This window comes from Hemiscyllium ocellatum, chromosome 10 (assembly GCF_020745735.1).
Source record: "Hemiscyllium ocellatum isolate sHemOce1 chromosome 10, sHemOce1.pat.X.cur, whole genome shotgun sequence".
Classification (NCBI taxonomy): domain Eukaryota; kingdom Metazoa; phylum Chordata; class Chondrichthyes; order Orectolobiformes; family Hemiscylliidae; genus Hemiscyllium; species Hemiscyllium ocellatum.
In genome coordinates this window covers 20,349,773-20,375,072 of record NC_083410.1, presented here as the reverse complement: position 1 = coordinate 20,375,072, position 25,300 = coordinate 20,349,773, and the positions used below count along the sequence as shown (strand labels likewise).

General features: G+C 42.6%; 1 protein-coding gene across 1 annotated transcript in view; it reads left to right on the top strand.

The window, feature by feature from the left end:
* Nucleotides 1-25,300, top strand: part of rasgrp3 (RAS guanyl releasing protein 3 (calcium and DAG-regulated)) — a 138,571-nt gene that overhangs the window by 93,506 nt on the left and 19,765 nt on the right. Inside the window, exons 8-12 of the mRNA XM_060831321.1 lie at nucleotides 7,854-7,970; nucleotides 12,024-12,299; nucleotides 12,690-12,770; nucleotides 15,102-15,215; nucleotides 18,166-18,281. Of these exons, the coding sequence (XP_060687304.1) occupies nucleotides 7,854-7,970; nucleotides 12,024-12,299; nucleotides 12,690-12,770; nucleotides 15,102-15,215; nucleotides 18,166-18,281 (704 nt within the window). The remainder of the gene's footprint in view (nucleotides 1-7,853; nucleotides 7,971-12,023; nucleotides 12,300-12,689; nucleotides 12,771-15,101; nucleotides 15,216-18,165; nucleotides 18,282-25,300) is intronic.

Sequence of the window (25,300 nt, the reverse complement as noted above, 5' to 3'; positions counted from 1 at the left end):
TGCTCGAAACGTCGAATTCCCTATTCCTGAGATGCTGCCTGGCCTGCTGTGCTTTGACCAGCAACACATTTTCAGCTATGTAAATGCCTGACATAGAAGGCTTTGAAAGACAAAAAAGCTGCAGATTCTGGAATCCAAAGCGGACAGGCAGGAGGCTGGAAAAACACAGCAGGCCAGGCAGCATCAGGAGGTGGAGAAGTTGACATTTCGGATGTAACCCTTCTTCAGGACTTCAGAAGACTGAGAGCCCTGAGTCACATTGGGTAACAGTGGAGGGGTGTTACCTGGGAAGGGGGAGTCTCAGGATCTTGGAGAAAGGAAAAAGAAAAGGTGAGAAGAAGTGGAAAGGGGAGCCAATGGTCAAAGAAAATCTCAGATGAGAATGAGACATTACTATTTTGAAAGGTGTGAAGACAAGATTGATCATGTGATTATAAAGACCGAAAGAAAGATAAACATTAATGAGGACTGGTTTGATGAGTTCGCCAATTTCCTATAATTGAGTCATTCCTATAAAGTACATGATTTAAGATGCAGTAGTCTTGATTGTTTGATTGGTTTTCTTAATTTCTACATAATTTATACTCTCTTTTTTGGTGGAATTTCAACATAATGTGCTCTTAATATAATGTGGCTATTCCTATACAGTTGATAGTATTAAATAATCTACTATGCATGTTCCATCATCTGTTTAAAAACATACAGTATAAAAACCTACATGTTGTTGCCCTAACTAATGAATTAGAAATTTATCGGGATGCCTTTGTCGATGGAGCAACAAATTAAATTTTGGGGCAATCTGTGATACAGCTGTAGGTAAGATTGGCTGAGGAAAGTTTTAGCTTCTTATCTGACCCTTAGCTGACAATCTGTGGCTTGTTTATTTCTCTGTCATGCATTTCCTCTGTTTTTTGACTGGTTTGTGCTATGTGTGAAACATTGCAGGAAATCAGTCGGAGGTAAGGAAATGGGAAGAAATGACACCGATAAGGATGAGTAATATATATTTGAACAATATGGATCTAAAGTCCCCAAGCCAAGTTTTCCTGCTGGAGGAGAGGATAGCTGACAAAGGACCAGCCTCTCTCACCCTCTAATTGGACGAGTGCAAGATTAATGATCACACCAGCATTTGACCCATCTCCCTCTGAAGCCTTCCTATTCGTATACCCATCCAAATGCCTTTTAAGTGTTGTAATTGTATCAGTCTCCACCACTTTCTTTGGCAGCTTGTTCCATAAATACACCACCCTCTGTGTGAAAAAGTTACCTTTTAGGTCCTTTTTAAATCTTTCCCCTCTCACCTTAAACTATGCCATCCAGTTTGGACTCCCTTACCCTAGGAAAATGACCTTGACTATTCACCCTATCCATGCCCCTCACAATTTTATGAACCTCTATGAGGTCACCCCTCAGCCTCTGACACTCCAGGGAAAAAAAGCCCCAACCTGTTCAGCCTCTCCCTATAATTCAAACCCTCCGATCCCAGCAACTTTCTTGTAAACCTTTTCTGCATCCTCACCTAAAAGGGAAATTAATATTTACATCAGCAGCTTAAATAACCCATTAATAACTACATGTGGTGGAACAGCCAAAAAAGTTAATGCTCCAAACACTTTGCTCATTGTAGCTCATTTGGCAACACGCTTGAGCAAGAAGTATTCATAACCTGGCCTGCTGGATTGCTGACCAGCCTTCCTACACTCTGCATGAGAAAGACTGTTAAGATAGATAAACAGACAGTGCCACAAACAAATGGTTCACTCAGAGTCCTGCTGGAAATGCAAGTAGTCAGCAGTCAATCTCCTTTAACTTTATTGTATCTTCAGGAAATATAATCTGGGAATCATGTAACCCTCGATCGTAAGTTCTGATGAATATTGATGCCACAATAAACACCATCTGAAAAAGAAATACACAGATACCCTCGTCATTATTCTACTCTGGCTTTGGGATCTCATTATGCACAGATTAGCTGCTGCATTTTTCACACTAGAACACCTTATCAGCTATGAAGTTGATTTTGGGATGGTAGGAAAAGGCACCATGTAAATGCAAAGCAATCTTTATTTCAAAACGTTTTAAAACAATTCTTAAAAGTGACTAGCAGAAACCAGAAGCTTCTATTTTTGAAAATCAAAACAAGTCTCTTAAGTTTGTGTAACTGCTGATGAGAATATAAAAATGCTGGTTGATTTTGATAGGGTCTAGCCAAGCCATCACCTGATGAAGAAGCGTCGTTCTGAAAGCTAGTGTGCTTCCAATTAAACCTGTTGGACTATAACCTGGTGTTGTGTGATTTTTAACATCATTCTGATTGATACTGACAGGCTGGATAACAGTTTTAAAATAACACCAGCCCAGTCCAGCTGAAAGAATAGTGGTTGTAATGGATTTGTACATGAATCAGCAGATACTGAGTTTCTTTCGGCTCTGTAACCAAGTGTTGGTTGGTTGCTGAGGGGACCAACACCAATTCCACTGGATCAATTAGACCTTGAGGAATTTTGCTCCTTGGAAGTGCCTCAATCTTCATGTAACTGTGATCAGTCAGCTCTGGACACCTGTATCTCTGTCTAGCTCACACTATTGAAACTCAGAATCTTGGGACGCTTCATAAAAGATGATGCTAGGGTTAGCTTGGTCAAAGGAATAGGTTTTAAAGAGGGTCTTAAAGTAGAAGGTCTTAAAGAGGGTCTTAAAGAGTGAGATACTGAGGCACAAATGTTTAGGGAGGGGATGTGGAGAGCTTAGGCCTAAGCAACAAATATAGATTGAGTAAAGTTAGGAATATCTAAGGCAAAAATTAAGAGATATCTGTGGAGCTGGAGAAGATAGTGGAGATAAAGAGGGGTGATTTATGAAGGGTTATTAAATAACAGTGAGAGTTTAAAATTCTGATCTTTGACTGCAAATCAGTATTGATCAGCAAGCACGAGAGTAAAGGTGAGAGTGGAAGAATTTTGGACAATCGTGAGTTTATGAAAGGTAACATGTTGGAGACTTCCACAATGCCAGGAAGGCATTGGAATAGCAGTGCATAACGGAAACAAAGGCATGAATGAGGGTTCCAGAAGCAGATGAGCTGAGGCCAAGGAGAGTTGGGTGATGTTGCAGAGCTGCTACATTTTGGGGCTTAACTGAAATGTAACTAAAAGAATGAGGCTACATGAGGGTTACTAAATGAGCAGTTTGCCCTAGTTCTGTCCTTTGATCATCATTTCAGCAATCTCAGGGGCTAGCCTTTGTCAGACAGATTCACAGAAACAAAATGTGAAATATGTGAGTGCCCACATTATAATATCACGGAGTCAGAGAGCTGATTGGAATTTGTTGAAAGGATTACTAAGCAAAGAAACCTATTGTTCAGCTCTTAAAACAAAGTAAAAATTAATGTGTAACAGTGTAATAGCATTTAATTTGAATGACAGCTGCCTGTTTGGAATATTTTAAGTCCTGCATCAGACATTGTTTCCAGTTGATGCTTGGCAGTCTACATCACCTAGCAATGTGATAGTTGTTTTATTCACATATCTCTTATTGTCTATTTGAACATCATGCCTCAGTGTTTTCATGAGCTGTGGAGTAATTTTATATAATTATTAATAACACAGCCAATATGTTTGTTAAATCTACAACCATATATACTGAGAGAAGCAACGTAGCTGAGGCTATACTTTCTAGTGGTTAATATCCTGTTCAGTTTTGGGCTGTTTCATGTTAATGTGTATGTGTCTATTCTGGTATTCATGGGTAGACTATACTGTTACCATTCCTCTTACCTTGAGTTGGTGTAAGGGCTTATTTGGTTTACAATGGCAGAGCAACAACTACTACTGAGTCCTAACAAGAAGGGGATCTTATCTTAATGAGATGTAGCTAGTTGTACAACAGCAATTAGTTACAAGTTACATAAGTTAGTTGGAGATTGTTACTGATATTATTGGAAGGTTTGGATAACACATTTGTCCTCTTCTGATCCAAGGCTATTGTCCTGATTTTCTCCACCAATACTGTCTGATGTCATCAGGTTAGGTGGCACTTAATTCAACCCCTAATTGAACCCTATCAGAGCCTTTAGCTTATACAACATCTCTTCCAACGTTTGTATATGCATGTACATTCACCACTACTTTATCTCTGCCTTCTCCTTCAAGATTTTACAGAACACTTAGCAAGGGTCTCTGGACCTGAAAGGTTAACTCGACTTTCTCCCCACAGATGCTGCCTGATCTGCTCAGTTTTTCCGGCAATTCATGTTTTGGTTTGCATAACTGGGTCTACTTTGGTCAATCCACTGACTCTTGAAACTAAACTAACACTTTCTATTGCCTTAAGGATATTGAAATCAAGGTGTGTGTGCAGGTTCAAAAGTGAGAAGTGTTGAGTCCGAAACACATATACATTGTCACCTCCCTCACACTTTGTTATTGGGTTGCTTGTAGCATATCTCTAAGCTTGACCATATTTCATATCAGTAAGTCATGTCTTCAGTTTGTTTAACCCTGTTATTTGATCTAATGCAACAATGATACCTGGCCCATATCAAGCTTAAAATTAATGAGATTCCCATTGACCTAACCAGATTCTGACAAACGTGATCAATGTAACAAAGAACTGTGGACTCTGGAAATCTGAAACAAAGTTACAAATTGCTGGAGAACCTCATCAGATCTGGCAGCATCTATAGAGATAAAGCAGAGTTATTGCTTTGGGTCTACTAGTCCTCTTCAGAGTTATTAGTGCTAGGAACAGGTGGCATACATGTTGAAGACAGGGGGTGGTTAGGGAGGAAGTGTAAGTGAGGAATGGTCACAGAGTACAGAAAGGGAGAGAGAGAGAGAGAGCGCGACAGTAGGCAGATAAAGGGATGGATAATGGTCAGCCAAGGAGAAAGAAAAGTTGGGAGTGGGGACTATAAGTCAGTGAAAATTTATTTTTAATGAACGTGGGCTGTTTGGATCATCACCATCACCTAGGAATGTACTGGAGATCTTTACAAATGCTGGTGTTTCTGTTACATTAATGTCTTTGCACAAGTAGGAATGCAACACTTTACTGCTCTGAAATTGCATCCTATGTCTGCACATTCTCTGGAGATGACCTGTAATTTAACAAATGCAGCATTTTATTGTCATTGCTAGGCTCTCCTTGAACTTGTGAGGCTTTTATATTCAGCAGCATTGACATTGAATGTTACCAACTGCTGATTGGTTTATTTATTGTCTTGCCTTGTTGGGTGTCCCTTTAGAATGTTGATACCTAAGAATGTTGATACCTTCTTGTGTATGATTCTTCCTGGTTTCTGCTTCAAACACAATTCAAATAGTTTTTTCCAAAGTCAAATACTCTTTTCCATTTTATTAAATCTGACAAACGATCATCAATAATTCCAACAAGCATTTCTCTCATGAATTCTAATTTCAAAGTTCCATTGTCACAGCCTTCCGTTAATCTGTAGAGATCATCAATTAAACTATGTGTGGATCCTCCTGAAAGCTCAACTCTTCTGCTAAATCTTGGTCATTCAAAAATATTGTTTTCAGATTAGGGTAATTGTTAAAAGCTTGTAAAAAGTCTTAAGTTTTTGTTTCCTCTTTTATTTTAAGGTGAGGTATAAAGTTATGAACATAAAGTTCTATTTATTACAAAAGTATATTTTAATGTACATCTTGTGAAGTCTTATGAAATAGTTTTTAGGTGTGAAGCATTCCTGTATCTTAAGAACTGTTCTCTCTAAGATTTCCAACCCTGAGATCTGTTTGGCCCATCTCAGTACTGAATATTCGAGGCAGTAATATTTTCTCAGCCATATCTTTCTACTGTAATTTTATTTCTTACTTTGAAAGTTTTCAAATTCTGCAGTATCCATTATAATCCCTTTCTCTTGAATACTCTTACTTCCCAAACTTTTAATTTGTTAAATAAGAATGCAGTACAACAGCACTGTTTACAGGGGAGGTTTCTGCATTCTTAGAGACATAGTGGAGTTTTTTTGCACGTTCAGCACAAGGACATCCTTTTCCACAACTTGCCCAAATAAAGCTTTGAATCTGCATCCTTAACTTTCCCTGCCAGAAGCACTTTAAATTAAGGATCTCCCAATATTAAAGTTCACTTCGAATAGTCTAACTTCTATTGGTCTGTGTCTGCTTTAGCTTTAAAATTGCCACTTTTGTTGTTTTAATTCTTCTAACGACATTCCTCCTAGCTATGATTTTGGTGTAAAGTACTTTTATGACTCTTGATTGTCATACTGCAGCCATGCCTCAGATCTCTGTATGCTGTGGTAGCAATGTTCATTGCGAGCTGTGAGTACTACTATTGTTTTTTATTCCAAACTTCCCAGCCATTACACCATTGATTTAAATTTTCTCTCCTTGCCGAACAAAGAATTTTCAACTTATTCATGGAGCTCTGATATATTCATTTCATGGCCAAACCTCAAACTGGGAACACTCCTACAGATCCTTGATTCCTAATGGAGTATGTAACTGTCAGCTTGTGACCAGCCTTTAAACTCTTTCTAACCTGCTCTGCTGCTTCTGCGCATCTTACCAACTCTAAACTAAAGGCTTTAGCCTGGAGTGCTGTCACTCCCCAGTTGATCTTTCTACAAATTTCTGCTGACTCATTGTTTTGTTTAAATGCTTACAACTGCTGGCTCTATTTTTGAGAAATTCTTAAAATGGTAAAGTCTTCAAAGCTCCAAATTCACTTGGTCTTCGGGAAATTTCTTCTCTTGGACCCAGTGGAGTTTCTTCCACTGCTGTACCTAGTATAAAGCAACAATAGCCAAGGATAGTTTATTGAATGATAGCAATTAGTTACACGAGCTAGTTAATGGTGGCATAGTGCTGGTGTCCATATCTCTGGGCCAGAAGATCAAAGTTCAAGTGCCATCTAACCTGGAGGTGAATCATAATACTGTCTGAAAAGGTTGATTTAAAATCACTACACTAACTTGTTTGACATTGTTACTAAGACCATGAAGAGACATGGTTGACACATTTGTCTCCTTTGAGATCCAGAACTGTTCTCTTGGGTTCCCCTATTCAACATTGCACAACGTCATCACGTTGGATAAAGCTTAATTCAGTCTCTAATCTTGACCTTTTCAAATCCAGTATCTGCTACAGCGTATTTAATTAGCTCCTTTAGTTGCATGTCAATTAACACTGGATTTACAGAAATCACTACGTTGCATGGTGAGACAGGGCTTGTATTCTCTTGATTATTGAAGATGATCTTTTGAGGTATGAAAGATGATTAAAGGATCTGGTAGGATAGATAGAGAAAAACTGTTTTACCTGAAAGAAAGACTAATCAATGCTGCCAGGAAACTGTCTTGCTACAAAGGGTAGCGGAAAGCTTGAACTCCTCTCCATAATGTTGTTGGGCTGAAAATTTCAAACTGGATGTTTGATAGTTTCTTGTTATGCCAGAATAATAAGGGTTACGGAATGGAGGTAAATAAATGCAGTTGAGATACAAGTCAATCTTCATCTAAGTGAACGCTGAACAGCAACAAAAGGCTTAATGGTCTACCAGTGTTTCTGTATTGCTAGATCTTTATTTTTAAGATCCTGAATCCATGAGTCACATCTTCTATCTGGCACATAGTTCAGTTCTGCTCAAGAAAATAGTGTTATCCATTTGTATCAAGATTCAGTCATCCTAAGAATTTCAGGTTGGATACCTGTCTGTAAATACACAGCACGTGTGGAACTGTAGAAGTGAGACCTACTATATGATTTCTGGCCAGGAACCATACTTCTGAATATGATGCAGAAATGGAGCTAAGCTTCAATATCTTTCACAAAGAGTCTAATACTCTGCTGTGTTTGTTTCAGAATTTACTCCAGCTCCAGAATTTTAATACGCTGATGGCTGTTGTGGGAGGCTTAAGCCACAGTGCCATATCCCGCCTGAAGGAAACGTGCTCACACCTTGCTCCTGAAGTTACAAAGGTAAAATAACAAGTGCTAGAAAAATGCAAAAATGGACGGCTAAGAAGTGACCAATTGGCTTGTACCTCCTTTTCATGTAAATATCATGCCTAGATTCTGGGTGCTTTTGATGGATGAGGGCTGCCCACCAGACATGTGCAAGTTGATAGACATTTACTATCTAGTTACACACGGTTGAGCTGGGCTTCACTAGAAACTCTTCCATTCAGGTCTCAGTCCTATGCGATCTTGCATCCTCTGATATCAATGCAGATGTTAACTTTTTTGTTGCATTAAAATGTACAATGTTAACATTATGAGATAATGGTTATTTGTATCTTTCTATTATCCCCATGTATTACATTATTGACTACCTATCATCTGTCCTTGCTTAGATTCTGGATCAGTGGTGCTGGAAGAGCACAGCAGTTCAGGCAGCATCCAAAGTGCAGCGAAATCGACGTTTCAGGCAAAAGCCCTTCATCAGGAATAAAGGCAGTGAGCCTGAAGTGTGGAGAGATAAACTAGAGGAGGGTGGGGATGGGGAGAGAATAGCATAGAGTACAATGGGTGAGTGGGGGAGGGGATGAAGGTGATAGGTCAGGGAGGAGAGGGTGGAATGGATAGGTGGAAAAGGAGCTAGGCAGGTCGGACAAGTCCGGACAAGTCATGGGGACAGTGCTGAGCTGGAAGTTTGGAACTCGGCTGAGGTGGGGGAAGGGGAAATGAGGAAACTGTTGAAGTCCACATTGATGCTCTGGGGTTGAAGTGTTCCGAGGCGGAAGATGAGGCGTTCTTCCTCCAGGTGTCTGGTGGTGAGGGAGCGGCGGTGAAGGAGGCCCAGGACCTCCATATCCTCGGCAGAGTGGGAGGGGGAGTTGAAATGTTGGGCCACGTGGCGGTGTGGTTGATTGGTGCGGGTGTCCCAGAGATGTTCCCTAAAGCGCTCTGCTAGGAGGCGCCCAGTCTCCCCAATGTAGAGGAGACCGCATTGAAGGCAATGGATACAATAAATGATATTAGTGGATGTGTAGGTAAAACTTTGGATGTGAAAGGCTCCTTTAGGGCCTTGGATAGAGGTAAGGGAGGAGATGTGGGCACAGGTTTTACAGTTCTTGTGGTGGCAGGGGAAAGTGCCAGGATGGGAGGGTGGGTTTTAGGGCGGTGTGAACCAGACCAGGTAGTCACGGAGGGAACGGTCTTTGCAGAAGGCGGAAAGGGGTGGGAGGGAAATATATCCCTGGTGGCAGGGTCTTTTTGAAGGTGGCAGAAATGTCGGCGGATGATTTGGTTTGTGCGAAGGTTTGTAGGGTGGAAGGTGAGCACCAGGGGCGTTCTGTCCTTGTTACTGTTGGAGTGGTGGGGTCTGAGGGCGGAGGTGCGGGATGTGGATGAGATGCATTGGAGGGCATCTTTAACCACGTGGGAAGGGAAATTGAGGTCTCTAAAGAAGGATGCCATCTGGTGTGTTCTATGGTGGAACTGATCCTCCTGGGAGCAGATACGGCGGCATTTTTGCAAGAGGTAGGGTGGGAAGAGGTGTAATCCAGGTGGCTGTGGGAGTCGGTGGGTGTGTAAAAAATTTAGTGTCAAGTCGGTCGTCATTAATGGAGATGGAGAGGTCCAGGAAGGGGAGGGAGGTGTCAGAGATGGTTCAGGTAAATTTAAGGTCAGGGTGGAATGTGTTGGTGAAGTTGATGAATTGCTCAACCTCCTCGCGGGAGCACGAGGTGGTGCCAATGCAGTCATCAATGTAGCGGAGGAAGAGGTGGGGAGTGGGGAAGATCAACTGTTCTACGTAGCCAACAAAGAGACAGGCAAGGCTGGGGCCCATACGTGTGCCCATGGCTACCCCTTTGGTCTGGAGGAAGTGGGAGGATTCAAAGGAGAAATTGTTAAGGGTGAGGACCAGTTCGGCCAAGCAAATGAGAGTGTCGGTGGAAGGGTACTGCTGGGGACGTCGGGACAGGAAAAAACGGAGGGCTTGGAGGCCCTGGTCATGGCGGATGGAGGTGAAGAGGGATTGGATATCCATGGTGAAGATGAGGCATTGGGGGCTGGGGAAACGGAAGTCTTGCAGAAGGGGAGGGCGTGGATGGTGTCTCGAACATATGTGGGGAGTTCCTGGACTAGGGGGGATAGGACAGTGTTGGTAGGTAGAGATGAGTTCAGTGGGGCAGGAGCATGCTGAGACAATGGGTCGGCCAGAGTGGTCAGGCTTGTGGATCTTGGGAAGGCGATAGAACCGGGCAGTGTAGGGCTCCCGGACTATGAGGTTGGAAGCTGTGGGTGGGAGATCTCCTGAGGTGATGAGGTTCTGTATGGTCTGGGAGATGATGGTTTGGTGATGGGGGGTGGGGTCATGGTCGAGGGGCAGTAGGAAGAGGTGTCCTCGAGTTGGTGTTTGGCTTCAGTGGTGTAGAGAGCAGTGCGCCAGACTCCCACTGCGCCCCCTTTATCCGCTGGTTTGATGGTGAGGTTGGGATTGGAGCATAGGGATTGGAGGGCTGCACGTTGTGAGGGTGAGAGGTTGGAGTGGGAGAGGTGGTTAGACAGGTTGAGGCGGTTAATGTGCCGGCGGCAGTTGGAAATGAAGAGGTTGAAGGCAGGTAATAGGCCAGCGCGGGGTGTCCAGGTGGATGCAGTGTGTTGGAGGTGGGCGAAGGGGTCCTCGGAAGGTGGGCGGGAATCCTGATTGTGAAAGTAAGCTCGGAGGCGGAGGTGACGGAATAATTGTTCGACGTCACGGCGTGTATTAAATTCATTGATGTGTGGACAGAGGGGGATGAAGGTGAGTCCTTTGCTGAGGACTGATCATTCGTCCTCAGAGACGGGGAGGTCTAGAGGGATGGTGAAAACTCGGCAGGGCTAGGAGCTGGGATCTGGTGTGGGTGTGGAGCTGGGAGTGGGGTCGGAGCCAGTACCTGGAGTGGGTGTGATGGTGGGGGGAATGGGGGTGGAGTCATGAGCAGGGGTAGTGTTCCCCTCGGGGTTCTGGGGGGGTGGGGATAGTAACAGTGGGGTCTGTGGGGGGCGTGTCAGCAGAATGCAGGTGAGTGGCGCTGGTGGGGGCTGAAGTGGTGGTGACCACGGCAGTAGGGGTGGCGGAAGACGTTGAACGTGTGGCATCAGCGATGATGTGAGGGGCAGACGTGATGCATGAGGAATTGTGAGGGGCGGAAGTGGCTGTGGGAGTGGCCATGGTGGGGGCAGAAGTGACATAATCAATCAGCGTGGGAGTGGTAGCTGCATCAGCTGCATGGCTAATGGCATCTGAGTCATTTCCGAGGCCAGGGGAATCTTCTGGAATGTTTGAGGAGGCGCTGGTTATGGAGGTGGGTAGATAAAAGTTTGTTGTTCTTACAGTTTTTGATGTTTGAGATGGAATTGAAATACTGTTTGTTGAGAGTATGATTCTCATGAGGATGTAGTATAGAGTGGGTCCTTTGCAATTCTGAGAGAGTGTGGCCCTCAGCTGAGGCAGGGATGACTGTAGAGAGGTTAGGTGCCGGCGCATTGCTGCAAGCGTGGAGCGCAGGATCCTGAAGGAGAACTGTTGCTGGTGTTTTTGAATCTGTAGTCTGTATTGTTTGTCTTGTTCGGGTCCGAACTCTGCTGGTTTAAAGGTGGTCTGGAGTCCGTGTGGGATGAGTTGGTTACGGAGGCAGGCACTGAGGAAGCAAATGTGGCTGTGGTACTGAGTTTGTTTTGTGTAGATTCTGCTAACCCATCTTGCCTGCAAATTCTTATAAATTCCAGATATCGCTTTCATTTCCCCCCCTTCTCCCCTCTGCCAATCTAATGGAAGTATCTGAAACAAGGGAACAATTCCTCCAATTTAAAATTGTACAATATTCAGAACACGCTAGAACATAATACCCACCTCTAGTCATAGCTTGATACAAAATCCATTGTATCTATATTCGGGCTATTTTTAAGAGAGAATGTTTCAATGTGTGGGATGGTTTATTAATGGAAAAGTTTCCACTTTATTTAATGTGACCTTCTGTGTTTTCAAAAGGTATTTTTCTTTTAAATCTTCTCTCCTATATTTGTTTCTGTTTTCATCACTAGGTTTGGAATGAAATGACTGAACTCGTCTCCTCAAATGGGAACTATTGCAACTACCGGAAGGCCTTTGCTGAATGTGAGGGCTTCAAGATTCCGATCCTGGGAGTTCACTTGAAAGACCTGATTGCCGTCCATGTAGCTTTCTCGGACTGGATAGACGATAATAAAGTGAACATTGTTAAAATGCAGCAGTTGTATGTTACATTTAATGAACTGGTTTCCCTTCAGGATGCAAATCCGCATTTAGAACCAAATATGGATTTAATACACCTGTTGACGGTACGTTTAAGTGTGTATTTATGTTTCTATATGTATACATATATGTGAGTGTGTGTATGCGTGTGTACATCCCTGATTACATACATTTATACCCATGTAAGTACATATACATGTGTGAGTAATATGTGGCTGGTTGGCATCATATCATTTTCGGTATTTCAGGGCTGAAATTCACTACCCTGATTACCACCCTGAGCAGGAACAGGGTGACAAGACTCTATTATGATGCCGAACTCCCCACACCTCCTCCCTGCCCCATCATCCCAGCTATGCCCACTGACTTCAGGCTGTTTCAGGGTAGTTCCTGATTCAGATCTGCAAATTGGAAATCATTATTGTGTGAAGTTCAAGTGACCCTGAGAGACACTGCTACTTGTGTGTTTTGCACAGCTTTCCCTGGATTTATACTACACAGAGGATGAAATCTATGAATTATCGCTACTTCGTGAACCTAGGAATCCTAAATCAACGGTAAGTAGCTTTCATTTTCATTTTTATTTCCGATGTCTCCAAGTGCTTTACAGTGGGTGAAGTGATTCAAAGTGTAGTCACTGTTGTAATGCAGAACACATGGCTGCTTGTTTACATACTGTAAACTCCCATAAACCAGCAATCTGATCGTGACCAGATTACCTGTAACCGTATAGTAATGATTGAACAAATAGTGACCTGGACGTTGGGGATAACTCTCTCTTTATGTTAATCCCATGGGACCTTTTACTGAACGCGCGGTTGGAGCCTTTGTTTCATACCTCACCTGAAAGATGATGTCTGCAATTATACAGCACCTCCTGAGGGCTGCAATGGAATGTCAGGATGGATTTTTGTCCTCAAGTCCTGCAGTGTGTGTCAAACCCAAAACCTATTAACTCAGAGGCAAGAGTAGCTACTGATATAAATGGCCATGATCTGATTTGATTTAATACTGTCAAATGTACTGAGATACAGTGAAAAGTGTTGTTTTGCATGCTATACAGGCATTATACTACACATGTGCATCAGGGTAACAGATCGGAGTGAGGGATACCATGTTGTAGCTGTGGAGAAGGTGCAGAGAGAGAACAACATTAACATTTAAGATGTACTTTCAAAATCACTTTGCAGTGGGAAGAAGCTATTCTTTAATCTGGTCACACATGTAGATTTATAACTTCTGTATGAAGAATTAGAATCAGATTTGCTGCAGCAAGGCCAGTCTTAGATAAATGTGCACCCACCAAATCCTGAGTTAGAGACACACGAGTGATGCTGAGGGATTTTGTTTTCCTGGGTCTTTCTTTCCTATGATGGAAGATTCCAGCCAATGCCTGCCATCTGCAAGGAGAAGATGGTCCGTCCTTAGCTCTGCAACACTCACTCACCATTTGCCAACTACCATTCCCACCCTGTCCTCCTGTGTAAGGATCTGATTGAGAGACTGCTGGCCACTGTCAGCCCTGACTGCTGGCAGCAGGGTTTCCATAGTGACCCCTGGCAGTCAGGGCTGCCAGTGGCTGGCAGAGTGGCTGGAGATGCTAGAAGATTCTGTCATGGCATTGTGTTGCAATCATGTCCATCAGCACTCGTGTAGGTGGCCTGCAGCTATCTGGTTCGCTTGGTATTGTACACTCCGAACTGTCAGCTCTAAAAGAAAATTGATAATATCTCTCATTGCATGGATTACCAATTCAGGTTCTTACTGAGTGGGTAGGTTACTGTGAGTGAATAATTCCCACATCACCTCAGTCAGAAATGTCAAGGAACAGTGCTGGTAATATTTAGCAGGTCTGGTAACATCTGTGCAGTGAAAGGATTTCAGTTGAAGACACTTTATAATGCATGCTTTTATATATTTTAATTCAGGCTGTGTTGCCATAATGATTGATACCAGTCAGAAGGGAAGGCTAGGCTAGTGTATAAGGAAGGAAAGAACAGAAGGGTTTTTTTTCCTATTTTGACCACAACACGTGTCAGCATTTGTTTCTCATGCCCTCTTCCAAATTGTGTTCAACATGGAATATGATCCTTCAGCTATGGGAGAACACTAGATGGTAATTAGCAGGAAGTTTTCTAGCCCATGTTTGGCCTGATGCTATAAGACTTCAAGAGGCAAGAGTCAATGTTGGAGACACCTGGGGCAATTCTCTCCTGACTATATCCCATTCCAACACTGAGGCAGGCCATACCCAGGGAAGATGATGGTGGGGTCTGGGACAATGCCTGTAAGCTAGGATGCTTGACTACTCTGTGGGACAGCTTTCCTAATTTTAGGGCAAGCTTCCATGTGTTGGTAAGAAGGACTTTGCAAGATCAACAGGGGTTTGAGTTTGCAATTGTCCTTTCTGCTATCTCGGTTGCTACCAAGTGGGTCCATCCAGATTAATTTCTTTTTGGCTTTGCAATAGTTTGATAGAACTGTTAGGCTATTTCAGAGTCAACCTCATGGCCGTGGGCCTGGAGTCACATATAGGCCAGACCAGGTAAGGACAGCAAATTTCTTTCCCTAAAGGATATTAGAAAACCATCTGGGTTTTTACAACAATTGTTTCATGATCACCATAGACTAGATTCTAATTCCAGATTTATTTAGTTAACTTTTGGAATTGTATTGGGATTTGAACCAATTTTAAGCATGTGGATTTCAAATCCAATGACATCACACACACACACACACACACACACACACACACACACACACACACACACACACACACACACACACACACACACACACACCCTAGCTCTGTGTTGCAGAGACACTTCACAATGACTATGCACCGCAATGCAATACCAAGTAATGAATTTGGTGTGTTTCTTTCACAGCCCAGCACCCCAACCACCCCGAACAAACATGTGGCACTCGTAGACTGGGCACCTGGGCTGACACCAAAGCCAGATCCTACTGTCATCAATAAGCACATCCGCAAAATGGTTGATGTAAGTAAATTTTAACGAACGCTGTTTCAGGAATGCTCTCATGCTTGCTATTGGTTAGAGTGTAAGTTTACATCATAGTTTCACAGTGCTTGCTGTCAAATTTACTGATGTGCAACTGAATAGAGTGCAAATGAAGAAAAGGTACATCTGAAGCAGATCAAGGCTCTTACTCAACCTCAGGAAGAATATTTTTCAGGGCAGAGAATGTTTCTGCCAGAACAAGACTCTGTCCCATGGACTCACTGAGTCATACAGTCATACAACATATAAGAGACCCTTTGGTCTGACCATTCCATGCTGACCATGTTTCCAAACTAAACTAGTCCCACTTGCCTGTGCTTGGCCCACATCCCTCCAAATCTTTCCTGTTCATGCCCCTATCCAAATGTCTTTTAAACATTGTAGCTGTACCTGCATCCATCACTTTCTCTGGCAGTTCATTCCACACACAAATCAATCTGTGTTAAAACCAAAAGTTGCCCATCATGTCCTTTTTAAATCTTTCTCCTCTCACCTTAAAAATACCCCCTAGTTTTGAACTCTCCCGCTCCAGGGAGAAAACCCTAGTCATTCACCTTATCTATGCCCCTCATGATTTTATAAACCTTTGTAAGCTCACCTCTCTGCCTCCTATGCTCCAGGGAAATAAGTCCTAACCTTTCCAGTCTACTTGTTTATCTTAAACCTACCATTCCTGACAACATCCTGGTCAATCTTTTCTGAACCCGCTTCAGTTTAATAATCCTTCCTAGAGCAAGGTGACCAGAACTGCACACAGTACTCCAGAAGGCGCTGCCTGTTGACTCTCCAGGGTTAGAGCTTGGCGTGGGTCGTGATGGGGAGCATCTGCATGGGGGGTGGTGGAGGCCCATCAGAGCTAGTCCAAGCAGAACCCTGTCTTTGCCCAATGTAAACAAATGCTTGCATTTACATAACACCTTTAACATTGAGATATATCCCTGAGGTAGTTCACAAGAACATGACCAAACCAAATTGTTATGAAAATACATCAGGGGATAGTAGGACAGGTAATATAAAGCTTGAGACAGGTCAAAGGATAGTCTTCAAGGAGGAGTGTGGTGAAGCAGAAGAGGGGTTTAGCAGAAGAAATTCCAGAGCTTAAGACCTTCTTATAGATCCTTCATTCTGAATGCCGAGAGCTCGTTTGGGATCAGGCATGGGAATTTTTTCTGATTTCTCTCCCCTTTCCTTTTTACTAGTCTGAGGCTATTGAGGTGAATTAAAAAAAAACTCTTGCCAATATAGCACAAAATAAATATCAAGCTTCAAATTAGTGGGGCTGGACTTTCAGGAAGGTTATAGCGTAGCTCAGTGCTGGCAGGAACACTGTTTTGCTGGGGACATATCAGCTACCCATTGGGATGTTGTGGGTAGCTAATTGAGGCCAATTAATTTCAAAGATGGGCCTATTACAGACTAGTTCACACAGAACTGCATTAGTTAGCAACCCATGCCAACCTGGAGTGTGTCTAGGTCAATGTGGAAGTGTTGAAAGTTGGGGTGTGGGAAGAGTTTGTTGCTGATGCACATGTAAGAGACACCCCTCTTCCATCCCAGACCCACGGCAGGTATAGACTCATAGAGCCATAGAGATGTACAGCATGGCAATGGACCCTTCGGTCCAACCCGTCCATGCCGACCAGATATCCCATCCCAATCTGGTCCCACCTGCCAGCACCTGGCCCATATCCCTCCAAACCCTTCCTATTCATACATCCAAATGCCTCTTAAATGTTGCAATTGTACCAGCCTCCACCACATCCTCTGGCAGCTCATTCCATACACGTATCACCCTCTGTGTGAAAACGTTGCCCCTCAGGTTTCTTTTATATCTTTCCCCTCTGACCCTAAACCTATGCACTCTAGTTCAGGACTCCCCGACCCCAGGGAAAAGACTTTGTCTATTTAGCCTATCCATGCCCCTCATAATTTTGTCAACCTCTATAAGGTTACCCCTCAGCGGTGGTATATTATTGCATAAACTTACCATCACTTGCCCTTGTTCTTCACTGCTTGAATGACATGCATCACCACTCCCTTCTTGATCCCCCACCCTCTCATCCTCAAATTCCACCCTCAACTGAGCACTAAGACTTGCGGTAGGTGTGAGCACAGTCTGCAATGTGGGAGTGGGACCCAGCTCCCACATCCAGTTATTTAACGCCTGGTTGAAAATCCAGTCTCTGTACAATTTGGTAATCTGGGAGACGCATTTAAGCATTGGCGAGTGAACTAAAGAGAAACATAGGGATATCAAACTAGTATTAGTCATGAGGAATCCCATTACAAACCATACTCAGTGATTTTATCATATCGCCTGCAAAATGTCAGCTTTACACTGTTTATGAGATTTGTACTGAACTGCACGTTTGGGGAATGTGGTTTTGTTGTAAGAGGTGATGCCAGAGTAATGAATTTGCCAAAGAGTCTATATGGCTGGTGGGAGGTGTACTGCTCGCCATGTTTGTTTTGGAATTAAAAAACACTTAATGCACCAGAAACAGGCGAATGGTTTACCTTCAATTCAGCCTGGCCACAGAAATGTTGTTGATGCTGTGTTTTGAGTCCGAATGAAGGCAGCTTCTTCCTGTACTACTTGAACACAAATCCTTTGAGGTGAACGCATTACAGAGGAACCTCGATTATCCGGCATTCGATTATCGAGTACTCGATTATTTGGCAAGATCACAAGGCCCCAGTGCTCGGCTAAACTATGTTATCCGGCATTCAGTTATCCGGAATTTGACTAACTGAATGAAATACTCCTGGCCCGTGTCCTTCGGATAATCAAGGTTCCTCTGTCTATCGTATTTTTATGCTTGCCCTTTCTTTAATCAGCCATCTTATTAAGAAGCTGGTATGTTTTTACTGTAGTATTGCTTTTCTTTATTTGTGAACCTGTCTGCTGAAAACTTATTAGAGATTTTAGTCTGTATTTAGGAACTATGACCACGATCACGATGGTTATATCTCCCAAGAGAACTTTGAAAGCATCACTGCCAACTTCCCATTCTTGGATTCCTTCTGTGTGTTGGACAAAGATCAGTAAGTACAAAAGCAAATGGCCAAATTATTTAATTTTGCTTTATTTCTTGGTTAAGCTGCTCATTGTTTATAATATGCTTGTCCTTAAAATGGGATGACCTTGTGCAGTCACATTTCAGAGACAGGTCTGTGTGTATGACACAGCGGTGAACCTCCTTGTTGATTAAACTGAACACCCAGAAAAACTCACCTTGCCTCGTAATCTGTTAAAATATATGAGAGACAGAGAACTCTCAATTTCCACTATTTAATGAAAATAATATCAATTTATTCTTTAACTCTAAAAGTGAACATTAAACAACAACTATTCACAACTCTAAGTCCCTCCTTTCTCTTAACTGCTTATTATCTGCTCCAACTCTATGACAACATACTGTTCCAATAAAACAACACCCCTACAGACTTAATCCTTTAAAAGTAATGTGGATTGCCATAGCTATAAAACCATAAGACATAGGAGCAGCAGTAGGCCATTCAGCCTCTCAAGCCTCCTCCACCATCCAATAAAACTATGGATGATCTGGTAATCCTCAACTCCACATTCCCTCCTTTTCCCCATAACCCTTGGTTCCCTCACTGATTACTCATCTGTTAATCTCAGCCTTGAATATGTGAAATCGGAGGTCATCACTGGTTAAAACAAAGGATTGGAGTCCATTTTAACCCCAATTTAAGTCACACAGCAGAATGACCATCAATAGATCTTTTCTTGTATAACTATCAACTGTTTTGCATAATTGGAAAACAGCCAGACAAAGAGGACACTTTTGGGCAGTCATGGGAGAGAACCATATCATATTGCAAGCCTGTCTTTTCAAATCCTAATTGTTAAAGGTCTGAAGATTTCAGGAGATGGATTGGAAGATTTACCCATACGTTTTGATTAACCAAAGTTGTCATGAGGGCTCATGCTTAAACAATACATATTCTATTAGCAAAAAATTACCAGACTGAGTAAGTTTAAAAATATATAATTTCAGTCGCATGACACTGTAACCTTTTGCTATAAATTCTGTCTTATGATCCTGCTTCACAGCTACCTGATGAAGGAGCAGTGCTCTGTAAGCTAGTGCTTCCAAATAAATCTTTTGGACTATAACCTGGTGTTGTGTGATTTTAACTTTGTCCACACCAGTCCAACACTGGCTCCTCCACATCAGATTGAGTAATATAGAGCCCTGAACTAGTATGAGTTCAAGTTTCAGCATAACAGTTTATAAGGCATCGGAATGGGTATCTGAATGAGAAGGGTTTAGAGAGATATGGGCCAAGTACTGACAAATGGAACTAGATTAGGTTAGGGTATCTGGTCAGCATGTACTAGTTGGACTGAAGGGCTTGTTTCTGCACTGTACATCTCTATGACTCTACTTCACGTCAACCCTTTTAGACAAAAAATTGTAACTATTAAACTGTCAGATTGTTTGTTTAGTTGTTTGTAAAAGCCCCAACTAGTTCAGCACTGTCATCCGTAGAGGAGATCTGTCATCATTATACAAAGTCTCCCCTTCCTTCCAATTGTAGTTGATTCTTGTCTGACTTCTGAAGTCCCCACTCAAAAGTCAACTAAGGGAACACATTCTAGCCTTTCCAATCAAGTCCATTTAGCAAGAATGAATACTAAAAAGTATTCATTAAAAGACCCTGGCAAATACAAATTTCAAGTGTAAATTTTGATGCGGTAGAGCTACATTTCAATGCAATGAATATTGTAAAAGTTGAGTATTCAGTGGACGAGATTTGGAAAGGCAATTCATGTCGTGAGCATGACTATCATCCAGCTAGTTGAGAACTGAGATAGGATCAAAATTAAATACATAAAAAATGAGCAGAAAAGTCACCTGGTCCAAGTTGGACAAATTTTGAATGTTGAGAGAGGAAAGGGTTAAAAACTGCAGAAGTTCAGGTTACAATTGTCCATCTTCCTTTTGGGTATGGGAAGACAGGTGGATTGGAAATGTCACACCTTTGTTCAATAAAGGAAAGAGTGAGTCACAGTGTAAGGGTATGGGGTCAATCATTTAGGACTGAGATGAGGAGACATTTTTTCACACAGAGTGGCACACCTATGGAAAGCAGTTGAGGAAAGAACATTGAATGTTCTTAGGGCTGGAGGGACCAAAGGGTATGGGAAGGAAGTGGAAACAGAGTGCTGAGTTGGATGATCAGCCACGATCATATCGAATGGCAGAACAGGCTCGAGGGGCTGAATGGCCTACTCCTGCTCCTATTTTCAATGTTTCTATGTTTCTAGCAACTATATGTCAGTTTGTGAATCTCATCAGCAGATAGTGTTTAGGGGCAATAATTGGGGAAAATTAATTGTCACTTGAATTAGCACGGATTAATAATTGAAAGGCATCACTGATTTGTTTAAATCAAATTGCCCTTAACTAACTTTGAACTTTTCAGTGAAATGTTTTCAAAATCATGAGGGAAATGGAAACAGTAGAGATCAAGAAATTGTTCCCTCTCATAAAAGGATCAAGAATGAGAGGGTGCAGATAAAAGACAATTGGCAACCGAAGCAAAACATCTTTTTTACATAGTGAGTAGTTTAGAGTCTGGGATGCACTACCTGGCAGGGTGGTGGAGATGGGAGGAAATTAGATGATTATTTAAAGAAAACAATATTTAGGGCTGTGAGAGAAAAGTAGGAGAATGCCATAGAGAGCCAGCACAGATTGGATGGGCTGAATGGCCTATTTTGCATTGGAACAATTCTGTGAAATAATGCAAAGGGATTGATGAAGGAAGTGCAGGCATTAAGTCTGTGGACTTTTAAAAAGTCTTTTGATAAAGTAACAGTAGACAACCCGTTAACAAAATGAAAATCCATGAGATTAAAGGGTTGTGTAGAAATGGAATAGCTGACAGTCTAAAAGCAGAAAATAATTATGAGTGGTTGTTTTTCAGACTGGAGTAAAGGGCTCACCAAGAGAAGTCAGTGTTGGGCCCACTGTTCTCTCTGATCTGGGGACTAAATTGATGGCTTTTTTAAAGAACAGACACATTGGACCAAATGGGCTCCTTCTGTGCTATAACATTCTACAAAGTACAACAATTAAGACCTTGGTGTCTGTGAATGATCCAAATTATTGTTGGATGTCAATCAATTTAACTCAGCCTTTTTGAATCCTCAGTTTATTGAGTTTTAGTCAGGGTTCAAATGATTTGTTGATATTATTACACTTTTTTGAGGTCCAAAATTCCCCTTGGTTTTTTTTGTAGTTTTTGATATAAAAATGGAACATGAAAATGTCTCAATTCATTTTTAACATGGTGAAATAGAAAAAAATCCCTATTGATCTTTCAGCCAACCAGAAAGCTTCTGCAATCCCCCACTGCAGAACAGAATATTTTTTTTGTTGCTGTCACGCAGTTGTAACCCAACTTTAAATAGAAATTTACACAAAGTAAATTATTCAAAAACGTCTGTGAAACAACTGTTATGCCTATTCCCAGATGGGGCCAGAGGCAAACAAGATTGCATAGAACAGGAGAACGTCCCCTTTTGTATTCCAGACATCTTGAGACAAAGATCAACATTTTATTAAAGGTTCTTCTGAACGTTTTGTACATGCGCACTAACTTTTAGTGACTTGACTACATCGTCCCCGAAACCCCTTTCCTCCTCCTTGTCTCTCACTACTCCGGAAATATTTTGATTCATTGTTCTGTTCCCACACTTATTCACATTGAACTCCATTAGCTATTTATCTATTCTCTTTATCTGCCTGTTTCCCATTATGGCTTCCTGCTCCCACCCACACAACTCACAGTGCCATCTGCAAACTCGTTCATCCAAATCATTAGTGTTATAGGATAACAAGCTGAAATTGCAGGATGGTCCCATGGGAAGACCACTTCTTACAAGCCATTAATGAGAAAACATTGCCTCTATTGTAAACTCTTAGAATTTACCTTCTTATCAATTACAGTCTGTAACAAATGATTAGTTCAAATTCTATCCAAGTTCAATCTTGCTAATAATCTCTTGTCCCTATCCAACTCCATTTTGATTTAGTCCTTTCCTGCTCTCCCTATTGCCACCCTCCCCATATCTGTGAAGGTTCATATTGTCTATAATGGGCTTTACTAGTAAATGTTCAATTGATTACATTGGTATTTTACTGATGGTGGTTACTAGTTTTAAATAAAAAGCAAAAGGTATGTATCACGATCATTTTGGTGGTGGGAAAGTCACCCAGTTATGTGTAATAGCACCTCTGAGTGGAGTAAGAACAAAATCTCTTGTGCAAACACTTCAGATACTGTCTGAAAGGTGGTGGAGAAAACACCCACAAGGCACTCTGCTCTCCGCCACCACACTCATGACGTCAAATGGGTGAGTGACAATGACTTGCCATTCACAAATCCATGCTTTGCTCAGCTCAGTCACTCTGTGACTGGGCATAAGGAAGCAACCATCTGCAGGTCCCGAGCCTGTGCTTGGTCATTAAGGTGGTTGTAAAAACAATGACTGCAGATGCTGGAAACCAGGCAGCTGCTGCCTGAACTGCTGTGCTCTTCCAGCACCACTAATCCAGATCCTAATTGGTTGTGGTCCTCTCAAAGATCAGTGGGAAGTTGTGGGCCAATGGGCTGAGGAGTGGCAGCTGGAGTTTAATTTACATAAATGCGAGATGCTGCATTTTGGAAAAGCAAATCAGAATAGGAACTATACACTGAATGGTAAGGTCCTGGGGTGTGTTGCTGAACCTGCTGGAGTGCAGGTTCATAGTTCCTTGAACGTAGAGTCGTAGGTCGATAGGATAGCGAAGAAGGTGTTTGGCATGCTTTCCTTTGTTGGTCAGAGTACTGAGTATAGGAGTTGGGAGGTCATCTTGTGGCTTTACAGGAAATTGGTTAGGCCACTTTTGGAATAATGCGTGCAATTCTGGTCTCCTTCCTATCAGAAGGATGTTTCTGAAACTTGAAAGGGTTCGGAAAAGATTTACAAGAATGTTGCCAGGGTCGAGGGATTTGAGCTATAGGGAGAGGCTGAGCAGGCTGGGGCTGTTGTCCCTGGAGTGTCGAGGCTGAGGGGTGATCTTCTAAAGGTTCATAAACTCATGAGGGGCATGGACAGGATAAATAGACAAAGTCTTCCCTGGGGTGGGTGAGTCCAGAACTAGAGGGAAAAAGTTTACGGTTAGAGGGGAAAGATATAAAATGGACATAAGGGCAACGTTTTCACACAGAGGGTGGTACGTGTATGGAATGAGCTGCCAGAGGAAGTGGTGGAGGCTGCTACAATTACAGCATTTTAAATGCAGTTGGATGGGTATATGAACAGGAAGGGTTTGGAGGGATATGGGTAGGTGCTGGCAAATGCAACTCGAGTAATTTAGGATATGTGGTCAGCACGAACAAGTTGGACCGAAGGGTCTGTTTCCATGTTATACATCTCTGTGAGGATGGCAGGATGCCCTAATTATAGGTCCTGCAGCACATGATGCCAGTGCACCCCGCTGGAAAAATAAGTATTGTTCAGGTAGAAATGTGAACCTTAACAACAGAGGTGAACATAGAAACGTGGGACAAGCAGTTGGCCCAATCAGCCCTTCAGGCCCATTCTGCCATTCAGAGAACTTGTGGCCAACCTGGTTGTGGCCTCAACCTCACTTTGCTGTCTGCCATTCGGTAACCCTTGACTCACTTGTCTATCAGGAAATCAATCTACCTCTATACTGAACCACTTCAATAATCCAGCCTCTGCTGCTTTCTGGGGAAGGGACTAACAACCCTCCTGAGAGATTAAAAAAAACATTTCTCTGCCTTCAATGAGAGGCATCTTATTCTTATATTGTGTTTCCTAATTCTAGTTTCCCTCAGCGAGAGGAAAACTCCTCCTTTTCAAATCCGCCTAGGATCGAAACATGTTCTGATAAGATCTTGGAAGACTTTTGACAATTTAAAGTTAGTGAAGGCACACCACGGTTTTCCAAATTTCTCTCACCCCTGTATGAGACAGATCGAGAGGAGTCGAGAGCTGTGGGAGGGTGGGTTAGAGGAAAGCGGACTCAAGCTTCGATCTGCTCAGCCAAGATGTGATCAAAAGCAGGTTTGAGGGGCTAAATGGTACACTGCTGCCTCTATTCCATGTGCTTTTATGATCATGGTTGTTAGGACTGTCAGTATGGATTACCCTGGCTGTTCCATACTTGTGGCTCTTCATTAGACCAGTGAGAAGACCCACCAACAACCCTTCACTGCACAGCTAGGGAGTCATCTCCAGCCCATCTCTTGACTGACAGGATGAACATGGTCCCGAATCTGTTTCTGTCTACACCCCAGCCTGCCCGTGTTGAGTAGGTTTACGTTTCCTGTGGCATCCTGCACCAGGAAATCTTTCCAGACCAGGAATACTTTGGCACTGTGTGGCACAGTGAGTCAGTGGCAAGTGCTGCTGCCCCACAGGGGTAAAGATTCAGGTTCAATTCCACCCTCAGATGACTGTCTGTGTGGAGTCTGTACATTCTCCCCATGTCAGTGTGGGTTTCCTCTAGGAGCTCCGGTTTCCTCCCACAGTCCAAAGATTTTTAGGTTAGGTTGATTGGCCATGCTAAATTATCCATAGTGTCCAGGGATGTGTAGGCTCGGTGGATTAGCAAAGGGAAATGCAGGGTTACAGAGATAGGGAGGGTGGTGGGTCTCAATGGGATGCTCTTCAGAGGGTTGGCCTGCTTCCACACTGTAGGGTCTCTATGATTTTATGTGGGAAGTCAGCCCAATGTACAACTGAGCTTTCTCAGCCCTGCATCTAAATCCAAAGAAAAGTTCAGCTCTTGGTCTCTGCATTTCACTAATGTCCATCCACACAATTGATGTTAATTGAGGATGTCTGCGAAAACACGAGGGGGAGGGTAGGTCTGAACCTGTTGCATCATTCAGCATGCTTAAGGCTCACTTCAGCACTCCACTTTCCTATTCAATCCCCATACCCCTTGATTCTCTGAGAGTCCGTCCCAGCCTTAAAATCAATTCAATTGATGGAGCATCAACAACCCTTGTAG